This window comes from Helicoverpa zea, chromosome 19 (genome assembly GCF_022581195.2).
Source record: "Helicoverpa zea isolate HzStark_Cry1AcR chromosome 19, ilHelZeax1.1, whole genome shotgun sequence".
Taxonomy (NCBI): Eukaryota; Metazoa; Arthropoda; class Insecta; order Lepidoptera; family Noctuidae; genus Helicoverpa; species Helicoverpa zea.
Genome location: NC_061470.1, coordinates 4,780,890 through 4,798,443, shown reverse-complemented (window position 1 = coordinate 4,798,443; position 17,554 = coordinate 4,780,890). Strand labels below are relative to the sequence as shown.

Sequence of the window (17,554 nt, the reverse complement as noted above, 5' to 3'; positions counted from 1 at the left end):
ATAATGAAAAACTGTAAGATGTAATAATAAAAAGCTTTGGATGTTGTTTCATTTTTTGAAACGCTACCTGACTCCTTAAACATTTTCTTCGTGAACAACTAGACATTTTTGTAAACGACTGTACCCATAACAAAAAGCGATAAGAACACGTCATGCTCGGACGACGTCACTGTCACACGAGCGAAAGTTGTATATTTACAAGCCGACGCACACATAGGGCCGCGCGCAAATCTGAGTTATCGTCACAAATTATTATACCTACGGCCGGAGCGACAACATGCGCAGGTCCGACCTCGACGAGGGCTATCGCCGGACTGGCTCGTCTCCGTACACATTGTGTATCAATCGCTAGAGCACGGACATAAGGTTCAGAATTGCGTAGCGTCTATCATGATCGCTGCCGCTCAAAAAATCCAATATCTTAAAACTTTAATTAAAAATGTTTGGTAATAGTTATGGAAAAATGACTTTGACAGAACGTTAATATTGATGTTAAGAATATATTAGAGTAATTTTGAAACATAAAGATAGTGTAACTTCCTTGTAATTTCAAAAATAGTACTTTTTTAGACGTGTTTTCGGAATTAATTATGATCGAGTAAAATTATCAGTATCGTGTTTTCGTTCTGGCAGAATCTAGATAAAGATATCAATTTACCTATATCAAAATTTCAGATCCATTGGTAAGCGGGTAGTCCTATAATTTGGCATGGCAAACGGCTATCAAAATCACGGTGGCGTCTTAACTTGCCGTTGCACCGATACAGATAATGACTACGTACTGTTTGTTTTTAAGTTTTGATTAAGTTACAATTTTTTATTTCTAGACCCAAGTTGTTATAATAAATATGAATTTAAAAATACGTTAATCAGTTTAGTAAAAGAAATAAATAATACTTAATTAACGAAACAAATAATTGTACGCGTTTCTAAACGCAACCGCAGGTAGACATTACATTTATTTATTTATTTTTCTACCCACCTTATATTAATATTTTGATTAAAAACAAAAGGCAAGTATTTTAAAACGTTGACATTAACGTACAACGTTACAATACCCCCGCGCACAGTCAAGGATTTTGTTATTTCTCTAAAAAAAATGACAAAATCCGCATGTTCACGAACTATGTTGCTAAACTATTTGTTTATTCTTCCAAAATACACTCATTCATACATCTCTCAAACACACTCCAGCAGCAGTTACTCTTAGTATCTATTAAAATAACTGACGCACAATTGCATACTGTTATAAGTGCCAGTATTCTTATTTACTTGACACTTTACAAATAGAAGTTCCAAGTGAAGGTGGAAAAGTAAGCGAGAGGGAACTAAAATAATAAATAAATTAAGATAAAAGATAACTTGAAGAAAAAAATACTGAATAGTTAAAATTGATGAACAAAAAATATTATCTATTGCCGACAAATAATTTTAAGTCTTTTATGTGCCAAGATCCTAAGTTTTTACCTGACATGTCCTGCAGCACATAAACTAAGGGAGACTTCTTTTCAATTATTTTAGCTTTAATAAATTTCGGTGCTAACTTTTTCGAAAACCGATTTGCTTTATCACTTAAAAAGTAAGCGCGCTTCATGACTACGTCTCCAACGTTAAATTCGGCAAACTTGCGTCTCAAATTATAATGTGAAGTATTCTTTACATGGGCTTGACATAATCTAGACTGCACAGTATCAAAGGTACTTGCCAAACAACCAAGGTTTTCTGCATATATATCACGTGGCAAAAAGAGTATTTCATTGCCGAGGTCATTATCAATATAGTGAGACCCGCAAGAAACAAGTTCACGACCGAAAACTAAAAATGATGGCGTAAAACCTGTGGCTTCGTTTACAGAGTTGTTGATGGCAAACTGTACTTCGGGAATAAATAAGTCCCATGATTTGTGGTCATCATTTACGTATGTGGATAAACAAGTTATTATAGTTCTATTATACCTTTCTACTAAATTTACCTGAGGGGTGTATTTAGGTGTAAAGTAAATGTTCGGTATTCTATACTTTTTAAATAAGGCATCTGTCACCTTCCCAGTAAACTGTGTACCATTATCCATTAATACAGTTTGAGGTATGCCGTGCACTAAAAATACTGACTCTTCTAAAATTTTTGTAACTATTTCGGCAGTTGCTCTTTTAATTGGGAAAATCGAACAAAATTTTGAAAAACAACAAGTTATAACTAATATGTAGCTATTCTGCTTTCTTGTAGTAGGAAGAGGTCCCATTAGATCTATAGAGATCATTTGAAATGGTCGTGAACATTGTTTAGGACGACCCATTTCTCCTAAATGCTGATGATTCTGGGCTTTGTAGGCTAAGCACTTATCACAAGTACTAACAAATTTAACAACGTCTTTATACATCCCTGGCCAGTAATAACATAACGCAAGACGGCGGTAAGTTTTAAAAATGCCCATATGTCCTGCTTTAGGCTCGGAATGATTTTCGTGAATTATGGGCTCGCGAAATTCAGTAGGAACGACCTCCTTCCACGAGAATTCAGAAGTCATTTCATGCTTATTTTTAGAAAGCCGGAACAGTTTATTATTTTTAATAATAAAGTTTGCAAATTTTGAAGGGTCATTTAGGCAACCGTGGTAAATACTTTTGTACCAAGGGTCTTTAGTGTCCACATAAGAATAAGTGGAAGAACCAATGGCACTAACTGGTACGCTCCTAGACAAAGCGTCGGGAATGACGTTGTCTACGCCACGTCGGTGCTTAATAACGAAGTTGAAGGCTGATAAACGTACGCCCCATCGTGCCAGTCGACCAGTAGGGTTACTTAACGACAAGAACCATTTGAGCGCGCTGTGGTCGGTATAGACAGTAAACTGTTGTCCGTTTTCAATATAGCAACGCCAATGCTCAAGAGCGGTAATGACAGCTAACGTTTCGCGCTCGGTTATGCTGTAGTTCTTCTCGGCAGCAGTCAATGACTTACTCATGTAGGCAATTGGATGTTCCTTGCCATCTATTGACTGAGTAAGCATTGCGCCGACACCGTAACTACTAGCATCCGTATGTACTTCAAACGGCTTAGAGTAATCTGGACATGAAAGTACGGGGGCAGAAACTAAACACTCCTTAAGTTTTTGGAATGCAGAGTCAGCTTCTGGAGTCCATTTGAAGGATGGAGTGCCCTTTTTGGAGGAAGTCAACTTATTTAAGGGCCCCGCTATAGTGCTGAAGTTCGGAACGAAACGTCTGTACCAAGTGGCAGTACCGAGAAAACGTTTGAGGTCCTTCCGACTTTTAGGCGTCGGATAATTGAGTATAGCCTCAACCTTGGCTGGATCTGTACGTAGCCCAGTGCTATCGACCACGTAACCGAGGTATTTGAGCTGTGACCTGAAGAAATTGCACTTTTCGAGGTTAACAGTTAAGTTAGCCTGTTTTAACTTATCTAAAACGCGCAAAAGTAGTGTCATGTGACTATTGAAGTCCTCAGAAATGATGATGACGTCATCCAAATAAGCAAAGACTTTTAGGCCAAACTCGGAAAACAAAAGGTCAACGAGTCTCTGCTGAGTAGCGGGTGCATTTGTCAAGCCAAAAGCAGTACGCTTGAAACAAAAGGTGCCCCTGCCAGGAACGTAAAACGCTGTCTTCTCACGGTCTTCAGCAGCGATAGGTATTTGCCAGAAAGCCTTGGATAGGTCTAAACTTGATAAATAGCGCGCGTCTCGTAAGTTGTCTAAAATCTCCGATATGTAAGGGAGATTATAGGCATCGCATTTAGTCACCGAATTAAGTTTGCGACTATCAAGGCAAAACCGAGGCTGGCCGTTCTTTTTATTTACGATCAGAACAGGAGATGACCATGCGCTCTCGCAAGGCTCGATTACGTCGAGTGAAAGCATTTCATCCACCTGTTCAATCAAAATACGCTGCTTCTCCGGTGACAGTCGGTAGTAACGTTGACGAATTGGTGCTGCGTTACCCGTCTCAATGCGGTGCTGGATAAGACTCGTTACGCCCAAACCTTTGCGATGAAAAGAAATGTCTTCGAACTGTTTGATAACACTATCCGCCAGTTTCTTTTGTGGCTCATCAAGATTAGTATAACCTTGTATGAAAGAATGTTGAGGAGTATCTAATGAGCAATTAATGTCATTAAACATTGTAACGCTACCAGTATATTTTGGACATATCTTAAATTTACGCCAAAAATCTATGCCTAAAATCAGGTTTCTTTTAATATCGGGAATGACATGTGCCTTCAAAATGTGAAATTGATTCTCGAATTTTATTGGTAAATTAATATAACCTAAACTATTTAAATTTTGACCTCCTGCTGCCGTTACTGTAATGCAATCGTTTTCAATAAGTGGCAAGCCATAATCTTTAAGTATGTTATGAGCACTGTTGCCTATAATGGTTACCGCGGAACCGGAATCTAGAAGACCCGAGACGGTAAGATCGTTAATCAGAACAGATACATAAGGCCTATCATCACAGTCTCCTTTATCCTCGAGAACCGTGTAGATGTTATACGATTTAAAAAATAACCTAATTGTTTGTAACCAATCCTGCCACTCTTGGTTATCAAATTTATTATTTGCACGGTTCTCTGTAATTAGTTTTTTTTCCTTATTAACATCCTTGCTGCAGTTTGGACAATCAGGAGCTTTCACGCCCTCACGACCACAAGAAAAACATACTACCACATCCTTGCTTGTACACTGCCTTAGATTATGTGTGTTATTACGACAACGTGGGCAGTAGCGCATTTTAGAACTAGTATTATGTTTAGGATTAGGGTTAGAATTAGGATTAGGAGTACCGACTGCATGAACATATTTAGCTGTAGAATTATTATTACCTTTGTTATTATTATAAATATTTTGATTATTATTTTGCCTATTGTTATTTTGAAAATTTTTACCATATGTGTTATTATTATTAAATTTAGAATAATGCTTACTATTAGATTGTCCTGAATATGCTAACTCAGGAGCTAAGGTATTCGAGGACGGTTTAGGGGGTTCCTTAAATTGAGAAAATCGTGACTGGATATTTTCATAATTCCGACACAGGGTTCGCAATACGTCAATGGAATTTATTTCCGAAACAGATGCAAGGATATTCGCGTAGATTGGACGAATATTGTGAAGGATTATCTCCAATTTATCTTCCTCTGACACCTTCCTTGAAAGTCGCGAAAAGAGTCCAGACATAATAGATAAGTAAATGACGATATTTTCAGTCTCACCCTGTGTACGAGTCCGTATCTCTGTAAGCAGTCTGTAGTCATAATCAGACTCATCGAAATCACGTCTCAACGCCAGTGTAAGATCGTTCCAACTCGAAATCGTATCCCTGACACTTCTGTACCAATGCAATGCTTCGCCGATAAATATCTCTGTAGCGTTAGATAATATTTTATTATAAGAAATATTTTTAGCCTGACACAATTCTTCACAACGTTGAATAAATGCACGTACGCAAGACTTGCCATCATATCTTATCTTCGAAAATTTGTTAATGTTGCCTTCACAAGTGACGGAAACATTAACAGGTGTCGCAGTAAGAACGGATGAGCAGTCCGTACTAGTGGTAGCTAGAGGGTCCACAGCAGAATCATTAAGCGAAGTAAGCTTTGCAGAAGTGCTCTTGAAAAGGCCAACACATTGGTCGTAAGTCTCCTCTAATTTGTCATCAAATGCAATACGATTAAGACGGTGATAAACATGGTTAAGTAAATTTTGACTCCGTAACAATGTGTTTTTATCTATTGAAGTAGATTCTAAATTATTGTTAACCCTTTCAAGAACATCCAAAACTCCTTTAAGGTCGACTGCTGAATCGAACGGACTAGTGAGGATGTCTTCCGAAGGAAACAATGGCCCACACTTAGCAATTTGTTTGCGCAACTCCTGCACTGTAGTAGCTGGAGATTCACCCCTAATAGAGACTTCGTACTCAAGCTCAGCCTTTTGAAGCGACATAAACTTAACTGGATAAGCCATAGCGAAGAAAGATTGAATAAAAAAAAAAAATTATGCGAAAAGTGATTGGGTGAATGTTGAACAACTCAATAACGTGAAAAAACAATTAGAAATTAAAAAAAAATACTCCGTCTGTTACAATTTTTAAATTTAACTAAGTAACGTCTTGGTTGTTTTTCCACGGAGAAGAATGTTAACTAAAATAAGCGTGTGACAAAACAAAAAAAAAAAAATTGCAACCAAAAAAAAAATTGCAACAAAAAAATAAAAAAACAAAGCAAATTTCGTAACTAATGTGTACGCACATTAAATACACAAACAAATTTATTTTTAATAAAAACGACAAATAATGTTGCCGACTGTAATTGTAATTTGCAATACATACATTTATGATTGTACCGTTTATATTTAAAAAAAAAATGTGTAAAAAAAACTATATAAAAAAAAAACAATAACGAAGTATTAATTTACACTGTCGACTGTACTGCAGATGTAATAAAATTAACTGTAGTACAAAAAAAAAATTAAAAATTAAGTGTCCACCAAATTATGCCGTTGATAGTACCTTATGCAAGACATTCTACGAAGCAAAATTTTATTTAAGAAACAGTGGGTAATTTACAATAACTATAATGACGGCTAAAAAAAAATTTGAAAAAACAAAATTAACGGCAAATTATACTAGTGTGTGTCAAGTTTAGGACTGTGACTGCACTTTGATAATATCAATCACTGATTAATATTTAAAATGTTAAATATTACAAAACAAATGTGACGTACACCTTAGTTACTATGCAACCAAAAGAAAAAAAACGTTTCACAAAACTAAAAAACATAAAGAACGCACACAAAACACCAAAAAGCACTACTACCTCCATAGAACAAAAAAAAAAATTACTGACCATATAAATATAAACCACGAAAAGGGCGCCAATGTCACGTTTAGCGTGTGGACGGTTTAGATTTTAAATTAAACCCCACATTGTGAACATAAAAATTTATTTCCAAGGTCGCGATTCGAATGCCCGTCAGCAAAATTAATTTTGTTATATGGAGGTAAAGCGCGCTAGCACTGTCCTGGCTTCACGTGGAGAGATGTCCGGTGATGACGCTCAGCCGAGGAGGCGCTTCAGGGTGGACGACCCGCAGATGGTGATGCAGTATGGTAGAGGGTAATCGGTGCACGGTGCCTCTCGGTGCCTGTCGACGTTCGGCCAACGGATCAGCCGTGGCCCGGAGTTTAAGCCGAACTTTGAACCCGAACTTTGGACCCTGGAATTTACATCCATTCAAATAAATGTCCATTTCTGATTGTCCTCCTCTGACTGTGTTTGCCGCGGAAGCAGGAAGCAGAAGCTCAGTGCGCTTAAGGCGAATGTGTGCAAATTCACAGTCAGAATCGGAGTTTACAGAGAACAGCTGAAATGTAATTTTTATATAAAATGTATAAAACATATAAAAAATAAGATGCAGGGATAAGCAAATGAAAAGAATAACCCTGACTGCTTATGATGATGAAAAAGGCTACAAATGATGCGACAATGTGCAAAGCAAGAAAAGATGAAATCTGCAAGTCATTTGCCAACGGTCACCCAATAGGTGGGTGGTAGCAATTACACGAATTGTTCAACACTTACCCAATACGGGGAGATGCACTGATTCTACAATATAGAGAATAAGTTAAACGAAATTTGAAAAATATGTTTTCAAAATTATAAAATAAAACCGTTAAGACCACGATTAACGTCACGCACTAAGGACTGGCAAAAGTGAGTGCTTGTAAGGAGCGCGTGAACGTGTGTCTTCCGTGATGATATTTTAAAAATGGTCGAGTCGCTAAAGCAGCTAACCAACCTCACGGTACACGCCCGTGAATGAGTAGCGAACGAATCCGATTTGCATTGGTACAGCAGTCCAGGTAAAAGAATCGAAACCATATCACAATGACGTGAAGTCCAATTTGGTTTAACTTGCCGTTGCACCGATACAGATAATGACTACGTACTGTTTGTTTTTAAGTTTTGATTAAGTTACAATTTTTTATTTCTAGACCCAAGTTGTTATAATAAATATGAATTTAAAAATACGTTAATCAGTTTAGTAAAAGAAATAAATAATACTTAATTAACGAAACAAATAATTGTACGCGTTTCTAAACGCAACCGCAGGTAGACATTACATTTATTTATTTATTTTTCTACCCACCTTATATTAATATTTTGATTAAAAACAAAAGGCAAGTATTTTAAAACGTTGACATTAACGTACAACGTTACAACGCTTACTTATGCATTCAGTTACTAAATTATACATAGCCGTAGTTTGGGCTGAGTTATGCTTTTTTACCTCGTGGACCCCTCCCTTGTCAAAGCTAGAAATACGTCCGAGACAATAGGTATATAAAAAAAAAACATACCGGGCGAATTAAGAACCTTTCTCCTTTTTGGGAAGTCGGTTAAAAACCGAATGGCGGCAACTTTAGCTTTGTAACATTAGTAAGTATGCATTATCTAAACCAAATTAATATTTTTAAATATAATATTAATATTTTTGTGACTTGATCAGGACTACATGACTAGCACCGAAGCTGGATCCGTCCTTGGTAGGAAGTAGGATAGGACTAGAATTTTATAATGACTTACGTATGCGTCTCAAAGTCAAACTGGAACAAGGCATTAGTGATCTTGGCGCCGCTCTGGCCGCTGAACACGAACATCTTCCCCCGAGCCACCGCGACGGGGAAGTTGCAGCAAGTTGGGGGACACTGGCCTTTTTGCTCTATGCGCTCCCATTGGTGGTTCTCACCCTTAAAAGAAGCAAAAATACACAATTCAGGTTAAAAAATTAACCGTTGTACCACAAAAACTTTTAAATGGCAATTAGGAAGTTAAAAATGGGGGACCGCTAATGAAGAATTAGGGAGGGGTTTTCTCTTACTATCTGTATTGTGTTGTCGATAGTTCTGACACCTTTGGCTGTTTCACGGACATTATGTTATGTATATTGTATACAGTAACTGTATATTCATAAATAAACGATTCATATGTTTAATCTACATCGCTGTCATTGACATCCTTGGCAGTGGTTACGGGTAGTCAGAAGAAGTAAGTCTGACAACCAGTCTTACCAAGGGGTAGGTATTGGGTTGCCCGGGTAACTGGGTTGAGGGGGTCAGATAGGGTAGTCGCTGCTTGAAAAACACTGGTACTCAGCTACATCCGGTTAGACTGGAAACCGACCCCAACACAGTTGGGGAAAAAGGCTCGGCAGGTGTGTTATGATGTTTAATCTACATATAACAATACAATATTAAATGACGCTTAAGCTTACCAATAAATTGATAGTCCACATGTCATTGAGTCGTGCATTTCCGTCATAGCCAGCGAAGATCCACAGTTTGTCATCATAGACCGCCGCGCCGTGGGCCGACCGAGGCACTGGCTCTCTGAAATAAAACGCAATGGTCAAAATGATGATGATGATGTACTCCTAGCCGATTATCGGCTACGGTGGTTGTTCTCATGTAAGAAGATTTGCTAACTGCGCAGGACATATTTATTCCTTCACTCTCTGCTTGCGATGGGATGGCAATACGATACGACCGGAGAGAGATCAGGCACAGGACCGACACTAACGTGTTCTGCGATGCACGGGTGTATCAATCACCAACTTCCAAGCTCCGGGCTGCATTGTGAAGGTCTTCTAAAACCCACAAAGCGATTTCGGCCTGTGCCAAAGAAACTACTTTCCAAGACCGGATAAAAGGTTGTTGTTGGAACAGTTGGAAACTTTATTATTCCGTAGTACCTGATCATTAAAGGTTAAAAAAAAATAGTTATTGAATACTCACTGGCCAGTAAACTTCCACTGCACCCACTGAGCGCTGGGGAACTTGTACTCGAAGAGGTCATTCTTATTGGTCAAGTTCGAGTTGGCCAGAATATCCCCCGTGTAACCACCGAACACGAACATTGACGACCGATGTACCTACGACAGAAGAGACAGTTTACAAAGTAATTCTAATTACTCCGCATTTTAGATTATTCTCATTTATATTTATTATAATAATAATTAATATACTAGCTTTCGCTTGCGGCTTCGCCCGCTTGGTGTGTTCATAAAAAGTATGTGTTAATGCAGGGTAGCATCTATTTACATCAAATTTCAACCAAATCAGTCCAGCCGTTTTTGCGTGAAAGAACACACATCCATACATTCTCACAAACTAAATAAATAAACATTAGTATAGATGTAAAATGTGAAAGTTAAAAAAATAAATAAATTGTTTATTACTTCACTTTATTCATAATTTTTAAATATTGTAAAAATTATGAAGTACATAATTTGTAAATATTGTAAAAATTATGTACAAAGTGAAGTAATAAACAATTTATTTATTTCTTTAACTTTCACATTTATAATACAAATATTGAATTATTATTGATATTAAGGCAAATACCAGTAGTGTAAGTAATGTAGCGCGTGGTGCGCTAGGAACCGGGGATCTTCAGGATATTAAATTAAAACATTCAATAATAACTTTAACTTTGCGTTTATTCGCAGACTCCGGGGGTGAAGTCACATACTTCAATATATAAAAACTATTCTATTTCTATTTATATCATTGTCCGGCCAGTATCAATTACAATTAATAAAACCTACTTCTAATCTACTTTAGTACTACATCTCTACATCAGCTACGCCCTTAGGATAAAGTTGAACTTTATCTCAAAAGCGCAGCTTTAGGCGGACAATCATATAAATGTTACCTGCCTAAACCTATCAGAACTTTACCTACGCACGGAATTAACAATAACACGTCCCTTACAATGGGATAGTTAACGATAACATGCGTAGTCAATGATTTAATTGTGCCATGTTGCACCACAATAACGCACGTTAGCATTAACTCGCACGCAACAAAAACCGTGCGAAAAAGTTGCGTGGCGTGTTGCTAACAGCAAAGGATATTCAAAGTGAACACCCGTCCTGAAGGGATTACCTTTCAAGCGAAGAAAAACTTTGTATTGACAACTTACAACTTCGCCGGACGCTAACGTGTCAGATGAAGGGATAAGTCACCTTTATCAAAGTTTCTCACCTAACGTGATATAATTAAACATCTTACCCAATAATTATTTTTTACAATTTTGGAATATTAAATAATAAATAAATCAAATATAGGGATCATAAATCTTCGGCAGAAACCACTGTGTCAAGCAAACACTCTTCGCGAGGCTATGCCCCTTATTGCGAAGTTGATCTCAACCTCAATTCACCATCCAAATATTTTTTTTTAAACCAAATCAGATAATAATTTTGGGACAGATTTACAGAGCAATGTTAAAAAAAACTTATAAAAATAACACAAGCTTGACCACATTGGTTATCCTCATCTTTCTTCGTACTGAAGATGAAGCAATTCTGCCGTGGACATCATCTTCTCACGAAGATGGAGTAAGTAGCTCACCATCTTATCCCTTCGTCGGCACTCGTACAGGATAACATGAAATTATAAAACACGTATTAGAAAAACGTCATATAAAATTAACGAAAATGTTTCCTATCTTTATATTTATCAACATTTTGCTTGTTTAAAAATTCTAACTTATTGTTAACATTACGCAGCTGTATTTGTTTTTTGTACTGCGTGTTTATCCTCCCCTCTGAAGGACAAAAATAATGGTGTTCATTATTTTTCTTAACATTTTTCGCATAACGATAACAAGAACCTACTAACTTCTTATTAATCATCATCACCTTTGATGATGTGGAAGTCTGTCTAGACTTCAAAACACTGTATTTGCTTCGTTTCCATGAAACTTTACGCCGGATATTATTCCCTTTTACTTTATTTTGAAAATAAATATAATTCATTTTATTTATTTTGTTGACAATGTCACCTAATGTTTTGTCATTATTTTTATCACTATGGTGACCCTTATGTGTCAATTTATTTGACTCTGACGCTTTTTTTCTTAAAGTGTCAGCATAAATAAATTTAGAAACAAAACTCCTTTTCAAAATTAAATGATTTTTGGAAAAATCTATAATGCAATTATTTTTGGAAAGAAAATCTCTTCCTAAAATTATATTTTGGCGAATATTTTTTATAATTAGAAATTTATGCCTAAATAAACACGAATCTATCAAAAGATTGATGTATGTTTCGCCCAGTACATTCAACTGCGCACCAGAGACTGAAGAAGCTTCATAAGAACTGTTCTTGGTGTATTTAATATTGAGTTCTGAAATGAACGCCTCAGATAAACAGGAAATCGACGCTCCTGTGTCGACTAACGCCCTGAACTCCTGTTGAGCAATCAACACATTAATATTTGGACCGGTCTCACCAGACTTATATTCTACTTCCGATCCAATCGCCAGCAGTTCCACAGGCTGCTCCGCATGCTGCTCCTCATCATGCTGCTCCATTTCCACATCTTTGCTGGGCGGTGCTTCTTTCTCCACACTAAAAGCATTATGTGTATTAACATGTGAACAAGGGGCATTTCTTTTATTTCCCTCGTCATAGAATTTCCTGTCATCATTCCTCGGTGGAATGACAGGCAAATTGATAATTTGATTTTGTTCTTTTCCGAACAGATATCTCACTTGTACCAGCGTTTCACGCAGCTCAGATTTGGTTGTGAAAAGCTGTGAGCCTAGTATGGCTTTGTATTTGACAATTAGCCCTTTCAAATAAGTTTTTATAAAAATATTATCGTCAGCAATATTTGCTTTCGTCTGCAAGCCACACAGACGATAATAAAATGATAACAATTCTTCTTTTTCCTCCTGTCGGGCATTATAGAATTTTTCTACATAATTTACATTATCAGGGAATTCTGCCCTTAATTTGTCGCATATGGTTTTATATTCAATCCCATCGACGTAATTATATTTGTAAAATGCAAGAGCGGGACCTTGCAAATATGCACCTAGTAGTAGTGCAAAATCGTTTTCTTTCCATTTATCGCAGCAATGATGCGAAATTCGAAAAGAAAGTCGTCGATGGATATGTCATCGACTCCGGAGAAAAACTGAATATCTTTGGACATTTTCCTACATTAAATAAATAAATTCCACTTAGCTCTTTTCTCCGTATTCCAATATTTCATTAGAATTTATTACAATGCCCAGGAATACTTCATCCAGGCTTTTCTTCTTCCCGACTTCGAAATGTCACCAAGCGACTTTAGCGTGACCTGAAAAATACTTGGGGCTTTGGCGTCGGCGCCTCCACCAAATTGTAGCGCGTGGTGCGCTAGGAACCGGGGATCTTCAGGATATTAAATTAAAACATTCAATAATAACTTTAACTTTGCGTTTATTCGCAGACTCCGGGGGTGAAGTCACATACTTCAATATATAAAAACTATTCTATTTCTATTTATATCATTGTCCGGCCAGTATCAATTACAATTAATAAAACCTACTTCTAATCTACTTTAGTACTACATCTCTACAGTAAGATACTCACCACAGCAGAATGATGATACCTTGGAGCGGGTGGCACTCCCATACAGCCAGTTTTAGTCCAAGACTTCTCCCGTATATCGAACCTGATCAAGTCATTTAACATGGACTTGCCATTGTCACCACCAAACACGTATATGGCATCTTTGTACGCAACCGCTGTGTGTTTACTTCGCCTGAAAACAGTGGTTATTAAAAAGGTTTCATATACATGAATTTCGGGAAAGAACAAGTATTAATATTGTAACTGTTACTGTTACAGCTTTTTTATTGTCCCACTGCTGGGCACAGGCCTCTTCTCACCCGCAGAAGGATTAAACATTAATGACCATGCTTGCTCAATGTGGGTTGGTGATTTCAGACTTTATAGTCCAAGTAATATTGCCCATGTTACTTGCAAATAATGTAGTTTTCTAATGGTGAAAGAATTTTTTAATCAGCAAAGTGGTTTTAGAGTTTATTTATTACAAACAAACAAAGTTTTCCTCTTTATAACATTGGTATAGATTGTAAATTTTATAACTGTATTATATAAATATTGGTTTTTAAATAGATTTCATCAGAATTTCAAGAAAGACTTTTTCGAACCATACACCCAGCTATTGACGTTTTTTATACAACTGCAATAGGTCTAAAATCTAAAACATACCTTGCCCCAACAAATTCGTAACACTCGGACATGCGTTTCCACTTGTGAACTGTCTCAAAAGGTCCGAACTCCATCCGGAGGCTGATATCCAGCTCATTTGGATTGCGGAGCTGTTCTGTTATCATCTTCCCTAGATTTTGCATTTGGAGATTTTTCTGAAAGGTTTTTTTTTTAATATATTTTATGTAAAACTTCATTTTATTTATTTATTTATTTATTTATTTATTATATTTGGGAAAACAAACAGTAGTACATTAAGGGTAGACAATAGTCTTAACTTTAAACTTAACAAATATACTACCCACAACATTTTCCACAGATTACTATACTACATAATAAAAAAAAACAAACTGTAAGCAAACGTTAGCTGCAACAGGGCTAAGAAAAATTACTTGCGTATATAAAAAAAAAAAAGGTATTAACAATATTTTATCAAATGGTAGGAAAGATTACAAATACAGGTATGCAGGTCTACATATATACTACGATAAAGAAAATCAAGAAAATCTTAGTTATTAATAGAGCCTACTGCCGATCCTTAAGAATTTCAATTACACTATTTTTAAATTTACTTCTGCTAACGAACAATATATCTATTGTACTAAAGCGCGAATTGTAAGTGTCGACTAACCGAAATAAAGGCGAGCGCACACCAGCGTTGGATTTGCAAAAGCCAGTGGCAAACAATCGTCTTGTGTATCGTATTTTCTAATGATATAAAAAAGAATGTGGTGCCAATAGGTAGGCATTACAAAAGCATCGCACTTAGGTATTTATTTGAGACATAAACAAATAGGAAAACATTACACACCTACTTCTGAACATTGTTTAACATTAGGTGTGTAAAAATTTAAGTGGCTTACCTGCTCCAGTTTTCCTTTCAAATTGTAACCAACCAGCCAAGAAGTTTAATCCAAAGACAGGACTGAAATAAATATTTAAAATGTTTGAATACTGTTACTGTTTTACTTATATTTAATTGCGTGTAATGCGTATGATAGTTACCGAGATAAACCTTATTACTGACGATTATTAACAAAATAGGAATCAATATACGTCTGGCTTTCTAATATAAACTAGCGGCGATCCGGAACTACGTTAAAATAGGAAGAATTCTCAAAATAAACTTGCCGAAAATAGGTCGCCGAAATATATCATGAAGTCATTGACTTCATAAACAAGACATGTTTTTTGTTACCACGGTTTCAATTTATGTTACGGTACGTAGATATTTTTACCTTGAACTGTTTCTACCCCGAAAACAAGGTTGAAGATGCGGAAATCACCAAAATAACACAAATATTTTAAAAACTTGCTAACTTCAATCAATAAACTATTTTGACAGAAACTGCGTGCGTGAACATAGACATAATATTAGTAAACAAGACTGCGCATATAAACCCAAAAAACGAGCCGAGTGAAACAGTTAGTACGGAGGCTGTCTGTCCCTTTCTAATAGGGTGACTATGAGATTAAACTATGTGAGACAAATCCGAATTTGCTAAGATTATTAAACGCAGATTGGTATTGAAGTTTTAACTTACGCAGTTTGTGACCTTAAGATACTTATAAAGGCTTTTAATAATTAGCGGGAATTAGCAGTATAAAAGCAGGAAGATTCGGAGTGAAGACTGTTTTTTTTGTATTTCTACTTCATATATATAGACTGCTGAGCCATTTATGTCGCCTTTCTTCATTTTTTGGGAAGCTATAACAATAGTACAACAGTTTTAAAATCCATCACCCATATTTTCACTCATTACAAGAATTCATGGGCACCCTAGTTGTTTGGTTTACGAAAATGTTATTATTAGCTAACCTGTGGAACGATATATTGCAACCACCATAGGATTCACTTTTACAAGTATAAATGCAACACTTTTTCACCATTTAAATAGTTTAAATTGATTTCATACAAAAAATATAAACAAAATTTTAAATGCTGATTACACGCCAAGAATGTTCAGGGTTACCGCTAGAAAAAAAAAAACAAAATAAAAATTTATGTTGTTTATGTTTTAAGAATAATAATTTATATAAATAATTTATTCGTATAATAAATTAATGCGATTTTTATTAATTTGTTGACTTACAATTGTTAAAATAAGATAAAAATATATGTGATTCAATTGTTTTTTTGGGAAGACAAAACTGTTGATCACAACATTTTTTTATGCTGGCAAGGTGTTAGAAAGAGACAAACGGCCTCCGTTCTAACTATCCCTCTCGGCTCGGATTTGCCTCTGTGTATTATGCAACCAATTTAGTACCTTATTGCGTTGGAATAGAGTTCATTTTCGTAAACACATATTTTGAGAGTGCGCAATCTTGTTTATAGTATATTATATCTATGAGCGTGAATGATCAATGAATGAACCAGTTTATATTTTGATTTTGAACAATGGTGAATGAAAAAATTCATTGATATTTTTGTATTTTTTTATATATTTATTTTTTCATGTGGCAATATGCGGAAAATATTATAAGCCCGGCAGCACACATCCGGTTTCCGGATACGGTTTCCTGATCAGGAATTCAGATTCGGAAACCGGAATGCTCTTTTTTCATACAAAATGTTCACAAGAGCGCACACGTTCTTACTTTTTCCGGACAGAAAAAAACCTGACATTCGGTTTAAAATTTTCTCCGTGCGTTCGGGGACCCAGAACGGAATAAAACCTGATGTCGTCATTCCGAACGCAACGCTCGCGAACAATTTGGTTTGACCGCCGCACACATACGGAAATTTTCATTCTGAATCAAGGTAGCCCTGTTCCGAATGGACGTGTATCAGAGCATTCAGAGCCCGCCTGTGACTGGCTTTTTATATATGTTTTTATTTTTGTATTAAATATTATATTAAAAAAATCCTGTTTATTGAACAATTCACAAACGTACACATAGTTACATAAATAAACACCCAAAAATAATGATTTTTTTTATTTCTCTCATATGTTTGCCTTTATAATAATAATAATCAATTTTTATTGAGATAATACAATCCATTATTGTTAGTAAAGACATTTATGAAGTTCATCAAAGGATTTAATGGACTTTCTATAATAATTAATAAATAATTCTTCTGGGTATGCTCGTAATTTAGCTGTTTTAACATAGAATTGACTTTCGGATAATCTTTGAGCATTCTATGGTTGTACCCAGTAACGTCGTTTCCTCTTTTTCTTGTTTAGCGCCAGTAAAAGTGCAACAGCAATCAATTCGTCATAGTCCATGATGTCATGCCTTCAATATGGTTCCTCTTTACGTACTGGCCATGTAAATTCCGAATGAAAAAAACCGAATGTGTGCGCTAGTGACACGGAATCCCGAATCTTAATTCCTGATCCGGAAACCGGATGTGTGCTGTCAGCCGTAGACATCCGGTTTCCGGATACGGTTTCCTGATCAGGAATTCAGATTCGGAAACCGAAATGCTCTTTTTTCATACAAAATGTTCT

The 17,554-nt window shown here is 36.1% G+C and overlaps 1 protein-coding gene across 3 annotated transcripts in view; it reads right to left on the bottom strand.

Moving 5' to 3' along the window:
• The window catches only part of LOC124639256 (leucine-zipper-like transcriptional regulator 1), a 40,848-nt gene extending 25,391 nt beyond the window's left edge, over window positions 1-15,457 (bottom strand). The window contains exons 1-7 of one of the 3 annotated variants that reach the window (XM_047176510.1): window positions 15,335-15,457; window positions 14,960-15,021; window positions 14,097-14,251; window positions 13,452-13,623; window positions 9,819-9,955; window positions 9,299-9,413; window positions 8,611-8,774 (exon numbers count right to left, since the gene is read on the bottom strand). In XM_047176510.1, the coding sequence (XP_047032466.1) occupies window positions 8,611-8,774; window positions 9,299-9,413; window positions 9,819-9,955; window positions 13,452-13,623; window positions 14,097-14,239 (731 nt within the window). In that variant the 5' untranslated portion in view covers window positions 14,240-14,251; window positions 14,960-15,021; window positions 15,335-15,457. Of the gene's footprint in view, window positions 1-8,610; window positions 8,775-9,298; window positions 9,414-9,818; window positions 9,956-13,451; window positions 13,624-14,096; window positions 14,252-14,959 lie in introns of all 3 variants that reach the window. The other 2 variants (XM_047176511.1, XM_047176512.1) reach the window with 2 other exon arrangements.
• Between the last annotated feature and the right edge of the window lie 2,097 nt (window positions 15,458-17,554).